The sequence below is a fragment of the Lithobates pipiens genome, unplaced genomic scaffold (genome assembly GCF_037356315.1).
Source record: "Lithobates pipiens isolate NorthernLeopardFrog02 unplaced genomic scaffold, aLitPip1_a1.2 Scaffold_13, whole genome shotgun sequence".
Lineage (NCBI taxonomy): Eukaryota > Metazoa > Chordata > Amphibia > Anura > Ranidae > Lithobates > Lithobates pipiens.
The window spans coordinates 166,167,748-166,191,201 of record NW_027507718.1 but is presented as its reverse complement, the minus strand read 5'-3'; the positions used below and the strand labels follow the sequence as shown (position 1 = coordinate 166,191,201).

The following is a 23,454-nucleotide window of genomic DNA, read 5'->3' as shown; positions in this document are numbered from 1 at the left end:
CTGCCCCAGTGCCACCTGTTGTCAGTGCCACCTGTCCCCAGTGCCATTTGTCCCCAGTGCCACGTATTAGTGCCATCTGTCGTCAGTGCCACGTATTAGTGTCATTTGTCATCAGTGCCACCTGTCAGTGTCACGTGCCATCTGTTGTCAGTGTCTCATGTCATCAATGCCACGTATTAGTGCCATCTGTCATCCGTGGCACGTATTAGTGCCATCTGTCATCAGTGCCACATATTAGTGCCATCTGTCATCAGTGCCATCTGTCATCAGTGTCACGTATCAGTGCCATCTGTCATCAGTGTCACGTGTCATTGTCCTGGTGCTTCAAAAGTGTAATAAGTAGTCAACAAGTTAGATGTGTAATTTATGTTCCTAGAACACGTGATGGCGCTCCCTGCATGTTGGGCCTCTCTATGTGGCCAAGCTGTGAAAAAGTCCCACACATGTGGTATTGTAATACTCAAGAGGAGTAGCAGAATTTTTTTGGGGGTGTCATTTGTGGTATACACATGCCATGTGAGAGAAATAACCTATTACAATGACAATTTTGTGGAGAAAAATAAAAAAAATGAAAAATCTTAATTTTGCAAAGAATTGTGGGAAAAAAATGACAACATCAAAAAGCTCACCATGCCTCTTACTAAATACCTTGGAATGTCTACTTTGCAAAAAGGGGTCATTTGGGGGGTATTTGTACTTTCCTGACTTGTTCAGGTCACCAGAAGCGAGATAGTCCACCAGTACATCAAATGTGATCAATTTTGTGCGATTCGCACCACAGCTTGTAGACTCTATAACTTTCACAAAGACCAAATAATATCCACTAATTTGGGTTATTTTTTACCAAAGATATGTAGCAGTATAAATTGTGGCCAAATTTTATGAAGAAAAATTAATAATTTGCATAATTCTGTCACAGAAACAAATATGCGGGTTTTTTCTAAATTTTCAGTCTTTTTTCATTTATAGCGCAAAAAATAAAAACCCCAGAGGTGATCAAATACCACCAAAAGAAAGCTCTATTTGTGGGAAAAAAAAAGGACAACCATCCTCATGTCTCCCTCTTTCTGGTCTTGATCTCTGCCTCAGGTTAGGAATGCCACACGTGGACTTTCTGGGTTTCCAGGCTCAGCTATAAACTGACTAAGTTTGTCTCTTGCAGAATATGCTGTGGTGACTCAGTGGGGTCTGTTTGACTTGATCTATGCCTTCTTTTTACTTGGAAACTTCCTTAAAGGATACATCCAGCATAACGCAAAAATCGCTACATCTATAGACATCCAAGATCTAACACCAACCTATCTAGCCCTGTAAAGAAGAAATTGTTATAAATATCTTTTCTGAAGCTGATTTGACCTGATCTTACGCTGAGCTGTCAGATGTGGCTTCGTTGTGCAGGTGGGTGCAGAAGAGGCAGCCAACAGAAGCCCCATAGTAACTCTATAGGTGATGTCACTTCCTATTTATTTCACAGCCCTTGTCGGCTGTGTCCTCTGCAAAGTTTCTGCCGCCGGAGACCGTACTGGAGCAGCTTAAAAAAAGATATGTATACTGATTTCTTCGATAGGTTGGTGTTAGATCATGGATGTCTGTAGATGTAGTGATTTTAATTTTAGGGTGGAATTCCACTTTAAGTATGGGTCTGTTCTGTTTTTTTGTTATGCTTTGAAGTGATTGTAAACGATCACCTTGTAAAACAACCCATTCAGTTTAAAATAGAATTGAAAGGCAAAACATTTTTGTGTGTGTGAATATATATATATATATATTGTGAAGTTTGGGGATACTAGCTCCGCGGGATTAACTGCATAAACCGTTATAAGGTGAAACCAAAATATATTTATTTATAATCAAATCAAAAATAAAGCTTTTCTTCAGCATATAAAAAACATAAATCAAAGTCCGCTTATCTTCAGCACAAATAATACGAAAAGAAAAGCACCTACAGTTCTGTAGACAGGTCTTCACCAAAAAGTTTCTTTAGAGTCCTTGCAGAGATCTTTTTTGCAGCCTCCAAAACAGCAAAACAGCAAATACAACACAGCCAGAAAGCTCCTCAGACAGGTGTTCATCTCCTTCTCCTCCTCACCACCACCTCTCTACTACTTCCTGTCTTATAGGCTGTCTGTCTTCCTGGAGGCTGTTAACCCCCTGTGGGCTGAATCCCTGTGGTCAGGGAGGGAGGCTCTTTCCCACCCAAATGTCACTTCAGAGCCTCCCAAATTCCGGGTCCCAACTATCTCTCTTAAAATATAGAGAGGACCGCGAGTCCGTCTTCTCCCGAAACTATCCCCGGAATTTGTCACCCATTTGGGTGACCCCCTGAGGCCTACCATGATTCCCTTAAAGGGACCACATCCCCAATATAGGTGCCACATAGCACCTGTCCAGGACCCAACCTTGGCGTCCTGTACAATATATATATATATATATATATGTGTGTGTATATGCATTCGCAAAGTATTCACAGCGGAAAATAATGAATCTAATCAATTTTGAAATAAGGCTGTAACCTAACAAAATGTGGAAAAAGTGAGGCGCTGTCAATACTTTCCGGATGCGCTATACCTTCCCCCACCCCCTTTTTTTTATAAGTGATCACATTGTCTCTGTTCTTAACTGCATAAGAGCTGGGGGCAGGAGAAGCACCAGCACACTGAGCTTCCCAGTGAATGGCTGTGTAGCGGTGGCATGTCCACACAAGTCTGATCATTGGAGGAGAGCAGGCTGAGTTCCCAGCACGGCTAGAGAATTGACCTCGGTGTGCTCTCCTGCTTGGTGTTGTCAGTTTTTAATAGGAACACCAAGGATTTCACACAAAGGAAGAAATTCAAAGAGAACAGGCTACTTTCTCACACAAGTGCATGGTACAGCAGGCACATATCAGGAATATGAAGTGTTAACAAACAGGGGTAAAAAACACATTAAGCTTTTGTAAGTTAGGTAAATGACTTCTTGCATAGTATACCATTACCATCACACCTGGAAAGCATATTTCTCATGCAGCAAGGCAAAGGAATCCCATCCCAGGAAAAGCTTTATCGTCTTCATGTTCTTTTCAGCTGTCTAGACTGGTTTATTGCCTGGCTCAGTGTATCTTCAAGGTCCAGGTTTGGCCTTAACAATTCTCTTTTCTAGACTTCTTGTCCTTTTGCTTCAGAATTGCTGACTTTATTGGCACAGTTGGAAATCCACCTCTCCCAAGGTCTACCTTTTTGCTAATTAGACTAAGTTCTTCTGGCAGGGAATTCAAGATATTCTTGGACTCTACAGCTCTGGGCATCTTTTTTCCAGACAAATTCTAGAGCCAGATTCTATGCGTTTATCAGAGGTACTGCTTTGTTTTGCAGGATCCAGTAAGCTAAGAGAATGCTTCTTTCTTTAAACGTTTATGGATGCCTCGTCAGCTATTTGGACACTTTCAGAGATTTCAGAAGTTTTTACCATTTTTTTTGCTTTACAGTTGTGCTCATAGGTTTACATATCCTGGCAGAATTTGATTTCTTGGCCATTTTTCAGAGTATATGAATGATAACACAACACAAAAAACATTTTTCACTCACGGTTAGTGTTTGGCTGAAGCCATTTATTATCAATCAACTGTGTTTACTATTAAATCATTAAATCATAATGGCAACAGAAACTACCCAAATTACCCTGATCAAAATTTTCCATTCCCCAGTTCTTAATATTGTATATTGCCCTTTTTAACATCAATGACAGTTTGAAGTTTTTTGTGGTATTTGTGGATGAGGCTCTTTATCTTCTCAGATGGTAAAGTTGCCCATTCCTCTTGGCAAAAAGCCTCCAGTTCCTTTAACTTCTTGGGCTGTCTTGCATGAACTGCACGTTTGGGATCTCCCCAGAGTGTCTCAATGATATTGAGGTCAGGAGACTGAGATGGCCACTCCAGAACTTTCACTTTATTCTGCTGTAGCCAATGACAGGTCGACTTAGCCTTGTGTTTTGGATCATTGTCATGTTGGAATGTCCAAGTACGTCCCATGCACATCTTCCTGGCTGATGAATGCAAATGTATTTTTTGATAACGTACTGCATTCATCTTGCCAACCATTTTGACCAAATTTCCTGTGCCTTTGTTGCTCACACATCCCCAAAACATCAGCGATCCTCCTCCGTACCTGTCATCATAGGCCTTGTTGACTCGACTCCAAATGTAGTGTTTATGGTTGTGGCCAAAGTTATTTGTGGGCTTTTCTTTGCATCCCGAACAATTTTCCTGACAGTTATGGCTGAAATTTTAGTTGATCTACCTGACCATGGTTTGGTTTCAAAAGAACGCCTAATTCCCCACTTGGCACTGTTCCAATTGGTGCGACACCAATTTTGCGGCACTGCACAAATTTGCAAAAGTAATGCCTGTACTACTTTTGTCGATTTCAGGCGTTACTTCAATAGACATCTATGCATGAAGCCGAACAGATGTCTATCAAGTAGCACCTGAAATCACGCTGACCCTGCTACTTTTAATAGCCATTCAAACCCCTTTGTGTCAACTTTTGTGCATGTTATCGGGCCAAAATCACCAGGGTAAGTAAACTTTTGATCAGGGTGATTTGGGTATTTTCTGTTGCCATTATGATTTAACCACTACAATACAGGGCACTTTCGCCCCCTTCCTTCCCAGCCCAATTTTCAGCTTTCAGCGCTCTCACACTTTTAATGACAATTGCGCGGTCATGCTACACTGTACCCAAATACAATTTTTATCATTTTGTTCGCACAAATAGAGCTTTATTTTGGTGGTATTTATTCACGACTCCGTTTTTTATTTTTTGCGATATTAGCGCAAAAAAAGCGGAAATTTGGAAAAAAAACAATATTTTATTTTTTTCTATTTTAAAAGAAATCCAATAAAATCTAATTTTTGTCATAAATTTAAGCCAAAATGTATTCTGCTACATGTTTTTGCTAACAAAAATTCCTTTAAGTGTATAATAATTGGTTTGTGTGATCACGGACATATGTACGCAAATGATCATGTACAGATGTGTGCAGGTGATCACGTACATATGTGTGCATATAATCATTGGAACATGTGATTTTACATAGTTACATAGTTACATAGTTAGCCAGGTTGAAAAAAGACACAAGTCCATCCAGTTCAACCTTAAAAACAAATAAATAAAATAAAAAAATAATCGTACAATCCAGATACCCAATTTTATGCCCACAATTGATCCAGAGGAAGGCGAAAAAAAAACCCAGCAGAGCATGCTCCAATTTACTACAGCAGGGGAAAAAAATTCCTTCCTGATCCCCCAATAGGCGATCGGATTTTCCCTGGATCAACTTTACCTATGTTAGTACCTAGTTATATTATGTACCATCAGGAAAGTATCCAGGCCTTTCTTAAAGCAATCTACTGAACTGGCCAGAACCACCTCTGGTGGGAGTCTATTCCACATTTTCACTGCTCTAACTGTGAAGAAACCTTTCCGTACTTGAAGCTGAAATCTCTTTTCCTCTAGACGTAAAGAGTGCCCCCGTGTCCTCTGGGTTGACCGTACAGAGAACAACTCAACACCAAGTTCACTATATGGACCCCTAATATATTTGAACATGTTAATCATATCCCCCCTTAATCTCCTCTTCTCAAGAGTGAATAAATTTAGTTCCTCCAATCTCTCCTCATAGCTGAGTTCCTCCATGCCTCTTATCAGTTTGGTTGCCCTTCTCTGCACTTTCTCCAGTTCCCCGATATCCTTTTTGAGAACTGGTGCCCAAAACTGAACGGCATATTCCAGGTGAGGTCTTACTAATGATTTGAACAGGGGCAAAATTATATCTCTTTCTCTGGAGTCCATACCTCTCTTAATACAAGAAAGGACTTTGCTCGCTTTGCAAACAGCAGCTTGGCATTGCATGTTGTTATTGAGCTTATGGTCTACCAAAACCCCCAGATCCTTCTCCACTATGGATTCCCCCAGTTGTACTCCCCCTAGCATGTATGATGCATGCATATTCTTAGGCCCCAAGTGCATAACTTTACATTTATCAACATTAAACCTCATCTGCCACATAGTCGCCCAATTAGACAGTGTATTGAGGTCGACTTGTAAATTGGAGACATCCTGTAAAGACGTTATTCCACTGCATATCTTGGTGTCATCTGCAAAGACAGAAATATTACTTTTGATGCCAGACCCAATATCATTTATAAAGATGTTAAAAAGTAAGGGTCCCAACACTGAACCTTGGGGTACACCACTGATAACCTTAGACCATTCAGAGTAAGAGTCATTAACCACGACTCTTTGAATTCTGTCTTCTAGCCAATTTTCTATCCATTTACAAACTGATATTTCCAAACCTGTAGACTTTACCTTACACATGAGCCGTGTGTGCGGAACTGTATCGAATGCTTTTGCAAAATCCAAGTATACCACGTCCACCGCCACCCCTCTGTCCAAGGTTTTACTTACCTCCTCATAAAAAGAAATCAGATTTGTCTGACAACTTCTGTCTTTCATGAATCCATGCTGTCTGTTGCTTAAAGTGTTATTGTTCAGCAAGAACTCGTCTATGTGGTCTTTTATTAAACGCTCCAGTATCTTCCCAGCTATAGAAGTTAAGCTAACAGGTCTATAGTTACTTGGTAAAGACTTTGATCCCTTTTTAAATATAGGCACCACGTTCGCCCTGCGCCAATCCAGTGGGACTATTCCCGTCATTAATGAGTCCCTAAAAATTAGATACAATGGCTCTGAAATTACAGAGCTCAATTCTTTTAGGATCCGTGGGTGGATGCCATCAGGTCCAGGTGCTTTATCCACCTTTATTCTGTCTAAGTATTTCTGGACCATATCCCTTTTGAGCCATTGTGGATCATTTGGGGCTGTGTCACTACCACCCCCATTATTAACATGCGCTCCCCCATGCTCTTTTGTGTACACAGAGCTGAAGAAAGTGTTTAATAAATTAGCCTTCTCTTTGTCCCCAGTCACCAACTCTAGATTGTTTTGTAAAGGGCCTACATGCTCAGACTTGACCTTTTTACTATTAATATATTTGAAGAATTTTTTGGGGTTTGTCCTACTATCTTTTGCAATCTGTCGTTCGTTTTGAATTTTTGCATCCTTGATTTCCTTTTTACATATACTGTTAATTTCTTTGTAACATTTAAATGACACTAGTGATCCTTCATTTTTATATTTTTTAAAAGCTCTTCTCTTACAGTTTATAGCTTTTTTAACTTTGGCCGTGAGCCACATAGGTTTTGTTTTTAGCCTTTTAAACTTATTGCCCATGGGAATATACTTTGCAGTGAGGTCCCCAACAGTCTTTTTGAAGAATTCCCATTTCTGTTCTGTGCCCATTGAAGTGAATATTCTCTCCCAGTCTAAGTCCTGGAGAGTAGCCCTCATCCTTGGAAAATTAGCTCTCTTGAAGTTAAGTGTTTTTATCTTACCCGTATGTATTTCTTGTTTAGCGCTAACATCAAAGGAAATCATGTTATGATCACTGCTACCCAGGTGTTCCTTTATCTGGACATTAGTAATAAGCTCTGCATGGTTTGAGATTACCAGGTCCAACAGAGCTTCATTCCTAGTTGGGGCCTCAATAAACTGGACCATAAAATTGTCCTGTAATAGGTTTATCATTTTTTGCCCTTTAACTGTCCCAGCAGTGCCATTACTCCAGTCAATTTCTGGGTAGTTAAAATCCCCCATTATTATCACTGTCCCAGCCCTTGCAGCCCTTTCCATCTGTGCAAGGAGCTGAGTCTCCACCTCCTCATTTTAGTGGGACATATGTGGGGGACATGCGTATTGTGGTGACATGTGTGTTTACACTGTGTGGGGACATTGTGTTTACACTAGACTGGTGATCAGTTAGTAAAAAGCTGTAAAAACAGCTCATACTCACTGATCACCAGCCGGCTGCAGCGATCTGCTCTCCTCTCCTCAGCGATGACTTCTGTGTGAGGAGAGGAGGAGCCGATTGCCTAGCAACCGGCTGTTTGTTTACATCACATGAGGGCCGTGATTGGACACGGCCGTCATGTGATCAGGAGGGCCAATCACAGAGCTCCCCTGCCGATCCGAAATGCGCCGTGTCCGGGTGACACGAGCACACGGGATCGCGCCGCTGTGCGGGCACGCACACGATCCCCCTCCTTCTGAAGGACGTTCAGAAGTAGAGAGCTCCCACCTGGCCGTATATGTACATTGGCCGGGTGGGAAGTGGTTAAAGAGAGTAAACGCAGTTGATTGATGATAGATGGTTTCAGCCAAACACCATGAGTGAAAAATGTTTTTGTTATCATTCATATTCAATGAAAAATCATAAATTCTGCCAGGGCATGTAAACCAATGAGCACAACTGTTAAGTATAAGGGGGGGGAGCTGCCCCCAAAAGTGTTTTTTTTTTTTTTTTTACCTTCTGCTTTCAGAACCACTTTAACTTTCTCTCAGTATACTTTAGCCCCCATTCACACTGAGACGCTATAGTGCTAAAAATAGCGCCTGCAAAGCACCTCTCCTTTCACTTCAATGTGAAAGCCCGAGGGCTTTTACACTGGAATGCTGCACTGTTAGGACGGCGCTTTTAACCTTTTATTTTTTTTGCCCACTAGCGAGGGTTAAAAGTGCTGATTCCCGGGCACTGTGAGTGTGAAAGTGCCCTTATAGTCATAAGCAGATTGCATAGTACTGGCTCCTAGTTCTGTAGCTTTGTCAAGGCCTGAATTATTATCCCAATCAAAAAATCTTTTAGGGTCCATGTACACTGAGCATAAAAAAAGAGCTGCTTATACAGACTTTTTGCATTATATATAATTTTTTTTATTATTTTTTTTTTTCAGAGGCGCATTTTCACACGGAAAACAATCAGAATTGTGTTTTTGAGTGGCAGAAAAAAATGCTTGCTGCGCATCGACATGGCATTTAGGAGCATTAAGAGTTTCCAAGAGTAAATTTATTAAAGTGAAAAATGAGCAGAGGGGAATGTTTTGGAAAGAAATGCTTATAAAAACAAATGCCCATAAACGCTCAAACTCTGTGAAATCCGAGCCACTGAGAGCATTTTTTTTTTAGCCTGCTTTTTGTGCTAGAGGCTCTGGCATTTTTTCATTTGCATTGATCCTTGTGCAGGCCTTACAAATTTCTTTCCTGCAACCACAGACAGAGCTGACAAGAATCCCTTCCGCAGAGCCATTGTGTTTCCCAGCAGGAGGGGGAGCTGTCCCTGTCGGGAGAAGAGAGTGATTATTGCTTTGTCAGCTGCTAGCGATAATCGCATGCAAAATCCAGCAGGCTGGTTGTACCCAAGTTAATAGAGGGATCAACTAGGTACATTCAGCCTGCCCATACATGGTTTGAATCGCTGAACTGGCCAAGATTCACACTGTCTATGGCCCACCTTAATCTTTTACAGTAATCAGTTACCTTTCAGTTTAGAACCCCAATATCTACAGTTCAATCAGCAATCACCCTCGCTCAATCATTTTAGCATTGCTGCCAGTCTTTGGTCAATATACCATTCAAAAGTACAGTGCAGATCTAGCTATAGAATTAAATCTAGAGATGTTTTAAAGATGTCCATTTATCCTGTTATTTTCAATGAATACCATCCCACGTAAACCTGCCAGAAAATAAATGTAACCAATAGCGTTAACATCAGGGTTTAAACTATTGTGGGTGTAGGAGCATGTGTAAATCGCACCCGTTGTCACACGTGCAGTCAAAACATGCTTCTCTTTAGCAGATGCGTGGGGGTTCAGTTAATTCCTAATGGCGCCCCAATGCATCTGAAAAAGTAGTGTGTTTTGGGCTGCATGAAACGCATGATGCAGGAGCTTCATGCGGCTGCCCTCCGGAGGCATTTTGAGAAAGGGGTCAGGGACTTTTTTAGAGCTGCAACTAACGATTATTTTCATAATTGATTAGTTGGCCAATTATTGTTTCGATTAATCGGTTAATAACCTTAAAATACAAAAGTGGTGTATAATTTAGTTAATATGTAACGTTAAAAAAAAATAAAGCAATTTATTCTTAAATATCTCTGTGCAGTGGTAAATATAAATAACCAACTCTACTTCCTCTTTAACTTTCCTCAAGTTGCTGAATTTTTAACTTAACTGATATAATCTTTGCCTATTTATTTGCCATATTCTCCCACCAATATCACCTATGGTATGTAATTGTGTATTTTGTTACACTATACATCCATATCCGTTCTCACAAGAATCCTCCCCCGTCTCACCTGGCTTTTGTTTATCTCTTTTAATAATAAGGCAAACTGACACAATTCTTTCTCAGCTAAAAGGAATATATGTGCCTTTGGATTTAAGTATAGTTAACTATTACTCCCTTTTACTTTCTGCAGGTTCACACTCCTCTTCTCTCATGGCAATGCAGTGGATCTGGGCCAGATGAGCAGCTTTTACTTGGGTCTAGGAACACGTATCAATTGTAACATCTTCTCATACGATTATTCTGGGTACGGGGCTAGCTCAGGGCGTCCATCTGAAAAAAACCTATATGCAGACATTGATGCTGCTTGGCAAGCTTTACGTACAAGGTGAGTTATTGACGTAATTCGATTATTTTTGTGTAAGCTTACTAATTCTAGCAGAAATATAGTATATTAGTTGTTGCTTAGTTTAGATGAACTAAAGATTCATAAAAACATTTATTTTCATATTATCATTAACCAGCATGCCAGTATACTTCCACTTTAACAAATACATTTACTTTTGCCAATGGCCGCCTTTATTTTATTTTTATTTTTTCAGTAACCCTTCCTGATCCTGTAAGTGAATGTCTTTCCAGCAAGTTTTGCATTACAGAGGGGCTTTACATTCCTTGCTGCTGCACAGCGTCACACAATAGAGATCACTGCAACCATTTACAGTATCTTACAAAAGTTAGTACACACCTCTTATTTTTGTAAATATTTTATCATATCTTTTCATGTTTCAACACTGAAGAAATGACGCTTTGCTACAATGTAAAGTAGTGAGTGTGCAGGTTGTATAACAGTGTACATTTGCTGTTCCCTCAAAATAACTCAACACACAGTCATTAATGTCTAAACCGCTGGCAACAAAAGTGAGTACACTCCTAAGTGAAAATGTCCAAATTGGGCATAATTAGCTATTTTCTCTCCCTGGTGACATGTGACTCATTAGTGTAACAAGGTCTCAGGTGTGAATGGGGAAGCAGGTCTGTTAAATTTGGTGTTATTGCTCTCACTTTCTCATACTGGTCACTGGAAGTTCAACATGGCACCTCATGGCAAAGAACTCTGAGGATCTGAAAAAAAAATATTGCTCTACATAAAGATGGCCTAAGCTATAAGAAGATTGCCAAGACCCTGAAACTGAGCTGCAGCAACAGTGCCCAAGTCCAAGAGAACAGGCCTCGCCATGGTCGACCAAAGAAGTTGAGTGCACAGGCTCAGCGTCCTATCCAGAGCTTGATGAGTGCTGCCAGTATTGCTGCAGAGGTTGAAGGGGTGGGGGTTCAGCCTGTCTGTGCTCAGACCATACACCGCACACTGCATCAAATTGGTCTGCATGGCTGTTATACCAGAAGGACGCCTCTTCTAAAGATGATGCACAAGAAAGCCTGCAGACAGTTTGCTGAAGACAAACAGACTAAGGACATGGATCACTGGAACCATGTCCTGTGGTCTGATGAGACTAAGATAAACATATTTGGATCAGATGTTGTCAAGCGTGTGTGGCAGCAACAGGAGTGAGGAGTACAAAGACAAGTGTGTGTCTTGCCTAAAGTCAAGTATGGTGGTGGGAGTGTCATGGTCTGGGGCTGCATGAGTGCTGCCGGCACTGGGGAGCTACAGTTCATTGAGGGAACCATAAAAGCCAACATGTTCTGAGACATACTGAAGCAGAGCATGACCCCCCCCCCATTGGAGACTGGGCCACATGATAATGACCCCAAACACACCTCCAAGATGGCCACTGCCTTACTAAAGAAGCTGAGGGTAAAGGTGATGGACTGGCCAAGTATGTCTCCAGACCTAAACCCTATTGAGCATCTGTGGGGCATCCTCAATCAAAAGGTGGAGGAGCAGAAGGTCTCTAACATTCACCAGCTCCATGATGTCGTCATGGAGGAGTGGAAGAGGACTCCAGTGGCCACCTGTAAAGCTCTGGTGAACTCCATGCCCAAGAAGGTTATGGCAGTGCTAGAAAATAATGGTGGCCACACAATATATTAACACTTTGGGCCCAATTTGGGCATTTTCACTTAGGAGTTGTTTAGACATTAATGGCCGTGTGTTGATTTATTTTGAGGGGACAGCAAGTTTACACTGTTGTACAAGATTGTACGCTCACTCCTTTACATTGTAGCAAAGTGTCATTTCTTCACATGAAAAGATATAATAAAATATTTACAAAAATGTGAGGGGTGTACTCACTTTTGTGAGATACTGTAGATGTTCTAACCATTCCCTACTGTATCCAAAACAGAATAAAAGGTTTTTCCACAGTTGGACTTTAACTATTGTTACCATAAAGGAAACCCTTTGTAAGAGAATTGAGAATTCTTTCTTCCGTGTTACTGATGTCCTTGTCCTTTTGTATAATCTTTGAAATATAAACTTTCTTTGGTCATTATTGTGTTCCTGTGTACAAGTTGGCTTTATCGCCCTCACTAGCACACTTTTTTGAATAGTGTGAATCTCATTGGTTGGTTGTAGCATCTTTCGTACAGTTCTGTTTGAGCCCATTGCACCTAGACACTGGACGTAGAAGACGTGTGATGCATCAAAAATTAATTTTCAGCATCCATATATGGCTCTGGTGCCACATTTTCAGTAACAAGTCTCAAGCTACCTCGAACCTGAATAAGATCTGAAATTTTCTCACAGCCACCAGATTCAAATTTTAAGGGTAAATCTGATGCTGATTGTTGGGTGAAGAGGAGTAACTAGCTTTTAACTACTTGACCTCCGGAAGATTTACCTCCCTTCACGACTAGGCCTATATTTGCTATTACTTTAACTGACAATTGAATATGACAAGTCTATTTCCCAAACATTGAAAGGTATTGCCTCAATAAGTTTATTAGGGGAAGTAGGGGTGGGTACCATCATCCTATAATTTGTATAGGGAAGAATGGGGAGATTAGTCAAGGGCTACTCCAAAAATTGCCCTCGATCGCCAATAGGGACTTGGACTATCTCGGTACCCAAATAGGCAGTAGAATATTTATAAAAATAGCATTTATTACAAAATATACAAAAATATAAGTACACAAATTACAACAAAGACAACTCGGTAGTTGTTGCAAAGGTTCCATATGATTATAACATAAGGTAGTTTCGAAGCCCCCAAAGATAGGAGGAGCCACTGTGATGTAGATGTAGACGTAGTCCTCAACAAGTTTCGCAGCCAATGCCGCTTCTTCAGGAGGTGTCAAACAAAGATATCTTGTTTCTTGTTATCTTGTTCTATAGAAGATATAATTACATAGGTACAATATCATGTAAATCTGAAGTATGGCTATATTGCTATTAACACATTTGTATTCCAGTATTAAAGGAAACCAGCATGACTCACCAATTGAGGCCCAATTGGGCAACAGATGGCATAAATTGGTTCACCCGCCGACGGGTGATCACCTCCCGGGGGGCAGACACAGGGGGGGGGGGGCTATTGGGATGGACTGGAAAAGTATATGGAAAAAGATATCAGTTGATGGAACATAGGTTATGGCACAGGGCAAGTGCACTAGCAGAAAATGGGGGGGGGGGGGGGGGGCTGTGCAAGTGAAGGGGGGGGAAGGGGAAAGGAAACAAGAGGGGGGGAAAGGAGGAGGGTGGAAGGGGGAGGGGGGAGAAGGTAGGGGGAGGGGGGAAGGGTAAGGCTCAGGGCATTGACAAGGAGGTGAAGGTGGAAGAACAGGATTAAGAGAAAGGAGGAAAAAGGGGAATCAAGAAGGAGAGAGAGAGAGTGAAAGAACCAAGGACTAAAGTCACCCATGACCAGAGGGAAACCTAGTGCAAGGGCTAAGTTCTGAAAATAACCCACCCAATAGTGTAATTAAATTGATGTGACAACTGGGATAATGCTGGAAACCTCAGGAACGGTCCAAAAGAGCCGACTGCTGCATGGATCAAGTCAGCACTGCTGGTAGGGGCCAAATGGTAAATTGGGAAAAAAATGATCTAAGAAGAATCATTAACAAAGGTTAATCCATGTCAGATGGGGCGTGGCTTGGCTATGGCGCGGTAGAGACGTGCTTCCAGGGAGCTCTGTGCTGGGACCGGGCTGACCACCGCATACAGCCGGCGAATCCACGGACCAGCTTATGTCAGCAGCAGACCCCGCTCCCGGGACACCGACCGCCCGCAGACAGATAGATATCGCGGCATATTTCCTCCGCACTCCGGCTGCTTCACTACAGGCCGCAGCCGCCAACATGGCGCCGCCGCGCTCTTGCGCGGCGTCTGCAGCTCAAGGTAAAAAGAAGGGGACACAGCAGGCGCAGCTGGGACAGCGCTCCCCGGAGCTGAGCGCGGACTCGCCGATCCCCTCCCCGGACATCCCGAGCTCCGACGGACTGTGTGTGGTGCCCGGCTCCTCTTCACAGGGGCAACCCCCAGCGGAGGCCTGGAAAGAGCTCATGGCACTTCTCCCCACAAAGCAGGACATCGCTGAATCCACAGCCACAATAGTGAGTACTAGTGAGTACCCTGTCTAGAGAGATTAATGACCTGAAGCAACACATAGACTCTGTTGATACCAGGGTGACTGCGGTGGAGAATGTCACAGGCTCCCTTAAAGCTAGGGTGCTTGCACTGGAGAACACTCAGCTGTCCCATACACGGCGCCTGGTCTCCCTGCAGCTATCAGTGGACGATGGGGAGAACCGAAGCCGACGGAACAATGTGAGAATCCGTGGCCTCCCGGAGGCTACCACGAGCAGGGACTTAAAAGCTACGGTGACAGCCATTTTAAATACGTTTTGTGACAAACCCCCGACGGAGGAGCTGGAGTTGGACCGGGTCCATCGCGTGCAGGGCCCCAGAGGCGGAGACCCTGCAGCTCCAAGGGATGTGCTAGCCAGAGTACATTTTTACTCCATAAAAGAAGACATCCTGCGCCAGGCCTGGACGAAAGGTCAGATAGACTTTGATGGTGCCACAGTGCAAGTGTTTCTGGACCTGTCCCGTACCACATTGCGTATGCGAGGTGCATTGCGTCCGCTCTTAGACGCCATCAGGAGCGCAGGGGCCACATACAAGTGGGGCCATCCCTTCCATCTGATTATCCTTAAGGACAATGCCTCTTACATCTTGCGATGGCCAGAGCAACTCCCGGACTTGTTTGCTTTCCTGGGGGTGCCTGAGACTCCCGTCCCGAACTGGTTGGACTGTCTACCCCTGTCGGATAACCCCCTGATGTTGCCGTCCAGATCCCAGAGGATCAGTAGAAGACGCCGTCGTTCCGGATCTCGGCAGAAACCCAGGACCGACTTTGCCTCCCCCGAACCTTGACCCACCCCGGTTGGAGGAAGATACTCGGGATAGGTGAACTTTACGTGCCTCCCATCTAGGGAAGGGGTTCTGTTTTCACATATGAGACTTGTTCCAGTTCTTGGGGGGGAGGTGGGGACTCTTTTGGGTAATGTGTGTTCGGGCTATTTCTAGGGTTTGGGCTGATGGCTGGTGGCCTAGGGTACTCGGTCAGGCCCTTGCCTGAAGGGGTTGAGAGGAGACCTCTCGGCTTACTATGTGGGAATGATGCTCCCCGTTCTGTCCCCACTGGTGACATTTTGTGTGTTCAACTTGAACAGACACGTGCGACAGGTTGCTTGGTCGCCAGGGGGGAAGCAGGACCGGGGACTGCCTACTTGCCCGGGGACAAGCTGAAGACTGGATAAATAGCAGGTTGCTTTCTTTTCTTTTTTTTCTTTTTGAACTGACCCCCGTTCCCCCGGGAGCAGGGTATGGCAGACAGGAGTGGTAATGAGGAGAGATAGTGGGGTAGGGGTGGTCACACGGGTAGGTGAGGGTGGTTATTCTCCCTGAGCGGAATTGTTTTGATTAATGTTGGTTTATGGTTTTATTTAATGTGTATTTGTTTAACTTGGTGGGTCGGCCTGGCCCGCACGTCTCCCAACTTCTAGACTGAGCCAGCCTTTCACGTTCCACTACTAGATTGCGCTAACTTGCGCGTGCACGTTAGTGTTTTAGTAAGGCGCCTGCCTCTGCACTTCTTTGGTGCCAACTTCTCTCACTATTTTATTTCTCTTTCCTTTTTCTTTACCTGCACTTCGTCTCCTCTCTCTCCCCTCTCTTCCCCCCCCCTTTTTTTTCTTCCTGTCTTCTACCTAACTCCCCCTCCTTGACGCAACATTATGTCCGCAGCGACACATTCCACAGCGGGGGGACCCCCACAGGGGGTCAAATTCACCTCCTTAAATGTCTGGGGTCTCTCCACCCCCGAGAAGAGGTTCAGGCTCCTCTCCGATCTTAAAAAAATCAAACACCCAGATCGCGTTCCTACAAGAGACATACTTTAGGCAGCAGGCGGTCCCCAGGCTTGGTAACCGCGGCTTTCCCACAGTGTATCACGCTTCCTCCCCCATTGCTAAATCTAAAGGGGTCAGCATTTTAATAGCAAAATCAGTCCAGTGGACCTTATTGGAGACGAGAGCAGATCCCCAGGGTTGTTACTTACTGGTCAAGGGTAGGCTCAGGAACACTATTATCACTATGTTGAACGTATACTTCCCAAACACGGGCCACTTAGATTTCATGAGAACTTTGACCCCAATACTCCTGGAAGTGGGCAAGGGGGTTCTTTTGATGGGGGGGTGACTTCAATTATGCGCAGGAACCACTCCTGGACGTATCGAGAGGAGCATCCCACCTCACATACCCCTGCCTTAAAAATCCCAAGGCGGAGCTGCATGGCCTGAACTTGGTCGATCCTTGGAGGGTCCTGAATCCGGAGGAGAAGGACTTTACGTACTTTTTCCCAGTTCACCATACTTACTCCAAGGTCGACTTCTTTCAACTCCAACACAGGGACCTCCCCAGGGTGACTTCGGCTCAAATTGACCACATCTCTTTTTCTGACCATGCCCCAATCCACCTGACGCTGACGTGGGACTTGGACGCCCGCTCTCTCCCCATGTGGAAGCTTAATGAATCCCTCCTGCAGGACCCCGAGGTCCGAAAGGAGGTGGAGGAGGTGCTCAGACTTTACTTCAGGGACAATGTAGATCCAGCCCTCAGTCCCTCGTGTATCTGGGAGGCCCATAAGTGCGTGGTGAGAGGGACGTTTATCCGAATTGGGTCGCGGCGGAAGCGAGAGAGGGACAGACAGATCGAATCGTTGATGCGGGAGGTGCGCTCGCTCGCCTTCATAAAAGGTCCCTTGCGGCGTCTCACCTGGAGGCACTAATTGGCGCCAGGGGGAGGCTGCGGTTCTGCTATATCAGAAGACGGTTCATCGCCTTGCCTGGGCGAAGCGTTCGTTCTTTGAATTCTCAAATAAGCCTGGAGCGATGCTAGCGAGGGCCTTGCGGGGTCCGAGACAGCGCACCTTCATTCCATTTAACACCACTAGACAGGGTACCAAAGCCAACACATCGACAGAAATGGCACAGGAATTCCTACTACCATCAACTCTACAACCTTCAACCGGGGGCAAGTGCGGAGATCATAGCGTCTAAGAAAGCGGCGGCGGGGGAATACATCAGGGCTTCCGGTATGCCTACTTTGTCCGCGGAGGTTCGCGACGCTTTGGAAACGGACATTACAGCTGAGGAGTTCCAGGTGGCCCTTGCCCAAATGGAACCACGGAAGGCACTGGGGCCTGATGGCTTCACCTTGACATACTACCGTACCTACACAGAACTACTGACACGGCACTTCCTTAAAGCATTTAATATGGTGAAGGCAGGGGGTGACCTACAAGCTGACTCACTGCGGGTGTTCATATTCCTAATACCCAAGGAGGGGAAAGACCTATCACAGCGCTGGAATTTCCGCCCCATTGCACTTTTAAATGTGGACCTGAAACTTTTTGCTAAGATCCTTTCGAACAGATTAGCGCCGCACATCCCTAGCTTGATACACCTTGATCAAGTAGGGTTTGTCCCTATGCAGGAGGCACGGGATAATACGACCCGAGTTCTTAACCTGATACATGCTGCCCGTGGAGAGGGGAGGCCCTTCCTCCTTCTCTCCACGGACGCAGAAAAGGCCTTTGACAGGGTGGCCTGGCCTTTTTTACAGGCCACCCTGGCACATGTGGGCCTAGGCCCCAACATGCAGAGTTGGATCTCGGCGTTGTATTCTAAGCCTACAGCAGCGGTGCGGGTGAATGACTGGCGCTCGGACTACTTTGCGATCTCTAACGGGACACAGCAGGGGTGCCCCCTGTCCCCTTTAATTTTTATCCTGACACTGGAACCTTTTATGTGTCATGTACGCAAAGACCTAAACATAACGGTCCTCTGAAAATCCTCGGCTCACCACAAGCTCACAGCCTATGCGGACAATCTTATTTTTTTGTCTCCAACCCCGTCGTCTCCCTCCCAAATATTCTAGAGGCGCTGCGAGTATATGGGACTCTCTCCAACTATAAGGTCAATTGCGCCAAGTCCGCGGTTTTGAATGTCTCTGTCCCGAATGCCGAGGCCCAGGGCCTTCCCTCGGCTTTCACATTCCGTTGGGCAACCGACTCCATCAGATACCTGGGCATTAATCTCACCGCAGACTTGGCGCAGTTGTATCTACACAATTATGTCCCTCTGTTGCGGAAACTAAAATCAGACCTAGAGGGGTGGCACTCCCTGTCATTGACTTGGTTTGGGCGATGCAACGCCTTTAAGATGACGGCACTGCCGAGAATTCTATATGTCTATCAAGCCCTACCGATTTACGTCCCCCCAAAATTTTTTATACAATTGAAGTCCCTCCTTAGGAAATTCATATGGGCGCGGAGACCACCTAGGACAAAGCTTCAGACCCTTACCAAACCCAAGGATTGGGGTGGTGTGGGCCTGCCCGATATGCGTAGGTACTATAGGACGAACCTACTGACTAGAGTTGTGGACTGGCATTGTAATGCATCGCACAAACAGTGGGTGGAGATGGAAATTGAGGACGCATCTCTCCCCTTGTTGACATCCCCATGGCTCCTGACGTCCTTACCAAAAGACATGCGGGATCACCTGCTTATTGGGGCAACATTGTCCGTGACAAGGAGACTATTCCGCACCACCGATCTCTCGCCTCTTCCATCCCCCATGACCCCGATCATCGGGAATCCAGAATTTCCCCCAGGGTTTACCCACGCCAGACTTCTTCGGCTGGTGGGAATGGGGAAGCACAGACTGGGGGAGGTGTGGCCTTCTGGGACATTTCCAAGTTTACAGGCGGTGGGGGGGTTGGCGGAACCGCCACTTGACGTTTTCAGCGCTTACAAGCTTTGTCGTTTCTTGGTGGCGGTTCGGCGGGCCCCCTGCACGCTGAGGGCCTTGACCTCATTTGAGGCCATCTGCCATAAGACTGAGCCTGTACGCCATACTCTCTCTACTGTATAATCTCTTGTCGTCAATGGACGTTGCCCCCCCCCCCCCCCCAGCGTTCATTCGTCAGTGGGAAAGGGACCTGGGACTATGCTTTACCCCCCAACAGGTAGGGAAGATCTTCGCACTGACACAAGGCCTCACTCACAAACTGTTTCCAAGAATCTGGCTACAAAATAGTATCCCGTTGGTATAGGGTTCCTTATCTCCTACATAAGATGAACGACTCAATTTCGGATGAGTGTTGGTGTTGTCAGTCCGCGACGGGGTCCATGATCCACATCTTCTGGACGTGTCCTATGCTGGCTACATTCTGGAGGGATGTGGTGGAGACGATTAAGCAGCTTACCTCGGTGGATCTTCAGGGTAACCCTGCCGCATGCCTTCTTCATTTGACAGACCGGCCCGTCCAAAAGTATAAACAGACTCTGACGATGCAACTACTGAACGCGGCGCGCGTATGCATACCGGCGATGTGGAGGCAACCCCAACCCCCTACGAAAACCTTATGGTATTCTAAAGTTAATTATGGTCTCCGGATGGAGGAACTGACCGCCACCCTTTACAATACTGAGGAAAAGTTCTGTGAGAAGTGGAGACCCTGGAGGTACTTCACTGGCACTCAGACATACCTGCGCGAGGTTGCATCTGTGGCCGACCTGGCGCCCGCCTGATGCCTATGTTGGCGCGTTAATCTGGGAAGTTGGACGCGGGCCCTTGGCCATCTTCCATGGATGGAACTGGAGTCCCCCTGTGCGGTCCCTTCTGATGCCCACTCTCCTATCCCTCTCCCCCCCCTTTTTTTTTCTCTCTCTCTTTCTTCCCCTTTCCTCTTCCGCTTCTCTGTATCTATCTCCTCTTTCTTGGGCCACGGCCATGTGGGCCCGCGGTGCTGGTACGGACCTGCATGGACCGAATAGCTATGAAACAGCTGATCTATAATGCTGCCCTCTGGGGGGTGTCACTAGGATACTGGAGACCCCCTGGTTGCTAGCTCTCTTGCTAAGGATGACACGGTACGTCCATGCAGATTAGCACTTGTGTACGTTGTATAGGTGTCTAAACATTTTCAACATACGATTCCATATCTTTTACTGCTTGTACATTGAATTGAAAGTGTATGACTGAGCCAAATTGTTGTGTTTTTTGCGACTAAGTCGAGCGCCGACGTCACCGGGTCCGTCTCTCCCAGTGCGCACGTGTAATTGTCAATATGCGCAGAGTCCTCAAATGGATGACGCACAAAGCATCATAAGAGGAAAGGGAGGGGAGGACCAGACTCGATAGAGAGTCTGTCCCTACCTGGAGAGACGCACGTCTGCCACCGGGGGGAAAATGAATTCCTCAAGCCGCTGGCGCCATTGGAGAATCATGCTGAAAATATAATTGGTTAAACATTTTCGTCAAACTAGCACATTCCTCACGCTGCTAATTCTGTGATATTTTAATGCAGCGCATTCTTTTCTTTAGAATGCTGGAAGAATGAAGTTGTTTTGCTGCTCATATTCACACAGAGTTCTCACAAACTGATTTCTTCATTATTTATCCTCCTCTCATGACTAATATTCTATTTTTTAAAAGCCCGATCTCCATAATAATGTTTACAATTATTTTTTATACTCTATTATTTAATAATCCTCTTTTATAATTTTTTTATTTCATCAAGATTTATTTTACAATTACTTAAAAATTATTTTCTAGTGATCTCCATATAATTAGTTTTTTTGGAGTGTCAAGTTACCACAATAACATTATTATCTTATATTTTTTATTAACTTCAAGGAGATTGGTGTCCCTTGTTAATTTGACATTGTCTTTTTGAAATGTACGTGCCTACAAACTGTACTTTGAATAAAAACACATAGGAAAGTATTTTGTGAAAATAAAATATCCATTTATTCTGGGCAACAAAATAAAGAGGTAGTCAACGCTGGAATTTGCAAAGCCTTTTGGCCCCCCAGGGCACACATCAAGTCTGTGGAAAAGAAACTTGGTAGCTTGAGGAGTCCATATACTAGGGAGCCCAATCTGGTCCAAGAATTCCAGAGATCATGAAGAGCAGCAGATGACACATCTGTCCCCAGTTTGTGGTAATACAACAGCCTGCATCTTCTGTCAGACCAGACTGAACCCAGGCCATCACTTTCTTCTCTTCCCTGCAGCCTTCCTTGGAGGCTGTGGCTCTGGTGGTGGACTTGTGGCAGGAGGAGGATGGGCGAGCTCACATAATGTGGCTGTTCTCAGTCAGCTGGCCCCTCAACCCCTGAGGGGGGCTCCTGAGGAAATGGCTGGCTTCCCTAATGAGGCCCAGTGCTGCCTCCTCCATCATTGTTCCCTTCTTGGGCCTCTTGGTGGTAAGGCAGAGGGGAGGCACCTAGGATTGAGAGAGGCTCCTACTGGGAATGGCCTCCTCCTGGCTGCCACTGGCCACGGCCTCCTCCTGGCTATTGCTTTCCAGATCCTCCTCCTGGCTGAGCTTATCCTGTGTATAAAAAAGGGACATAGTTGTAGTTTTTGCTTCATCAATCGCACACAATTTTCAGCTCATGACTTGCAAATTGAATGTTAATAAATAGAAAAGACCATCATTCTGACCCCAGCATTTTTCAAGCTGGTCCCAAACATTTTTGGCCACTACTATCTAGTGATATGTATACCTAATTTTTTGGATAAAATCATTGATTTCTAATCAATTATAACATTTAGTTAACATCATTAATATTAGGACAATAAATATATCAAAAAATAATATTCATGGCTCCAGCTGGGCGCATCCACTTCTTCCAGGATGGAAGGCCCAGGTTGTTCCTGATCAGCCTCTGCTGGGTTTGAGGGTAGGGTGGAGGGAAGTCTGCAGGGAAGGGTCAAAAGAAATTCCTTGGCTTCAATCTGGTCATCCAGAAACCACAGTTTGTTGAAGTACCACAGCCTAGGGACATAAACATTCTCTGCTGATGCTCCTGATCGGAGTGATTTCTGGATCTTCTTATGCTCCTTCTTGTACATGTTCCTCAAGATCCCAATTTTATTTTCCAAAAAGGTCATGTTTGCTTCGGGGACCCGAGTCTTACAAATTCCAGGAGTTTCTCCAGCGATGACCTCCTAGATTGTTTATTATAATATAAGCTGTGTTTCATCTCCCTGTATGTGTCTATGAAACTACCCATGAATTCTGGGTCCTTAAACTGATTCATCTTTGCTATAAGACAATACAGAAGACCAAAACTCTGTCAGCCTAAACTCTCATTATCTTATCCCAATATAGGCCTCAATCTTGAAGCAGTATAGGCCACTGTGATGGGGCAAATTCAAATTTTACCTTCGTTTAGCACGCTCGCCACTTCCGTTCCTTCGTCCTACACACACAGATTGTACGTACGACACATGTGTGTTAGCTTTATATACACTGCGCGTGTGTGAAACTCCGCCCGCTTCACCCGCCCCTGACGTTCTTTTTCATGAATATTCCCCGCCCCTTCTCTCTTCGGTGCGCAGTAGGAGCAACATGGTTATGTGGGATAAGACACCGCTCAAACCGACCCAGTGGTTCAGATGTAGATATGGCTGTGTATGACCTCAGCCAGCGCTGCGTCGACCACCCCCCCTGGCATGTTTCACCCCACCTGCCGGGGCTTGGTCACAGAGTCTGAATTAGTGCCTGATGCCTGCTTCCACTTTCTGAATATCAGTAGGGACACCAGTTATCTTCCAGCTTTGAGTGGCGCTCCAAGTTTACACCTGATCACTGTGTGTGTGTAGTCACTTTTCCTGCCCATGCCTGTAAAAAATACATAAAACTACATACTGAATTTAAAGAGGCTACGTGGGAGTGTTTCTTGGAAACCTGTTTTGTTTTTATTTCTTGTAACTAAGTACCGTATGTACTGGAACTGGCCTCTGAACCTATATT

General features: G+C 44.9%; 1 protein-coding gene across 2 annotated transcripts in view; it reads left to right on the top strand.

The window, feature by feature from the left end:
• LOC143974430 (alpha/beta hydrolase domain-containing protein 17A) overlaps positions 1-23,454 on the top strand; it is a 123,564-nt gene that overhangs the window by 8,133 nt on the left and 91,977 nt on the right. For both annotated transcript variants that reach the window (XM_077475807.1, XM_077475808.1), the window contains exon 3: positions 10,351-10,545. In XM_077475807.1, the coding sequence (XP_077331933.1) occupies positions 10,351-10,545 (195 nt within the window). The remainder of the gene's footprint in view (positions 1-10,350; positions 10,546-23,454) is intronic.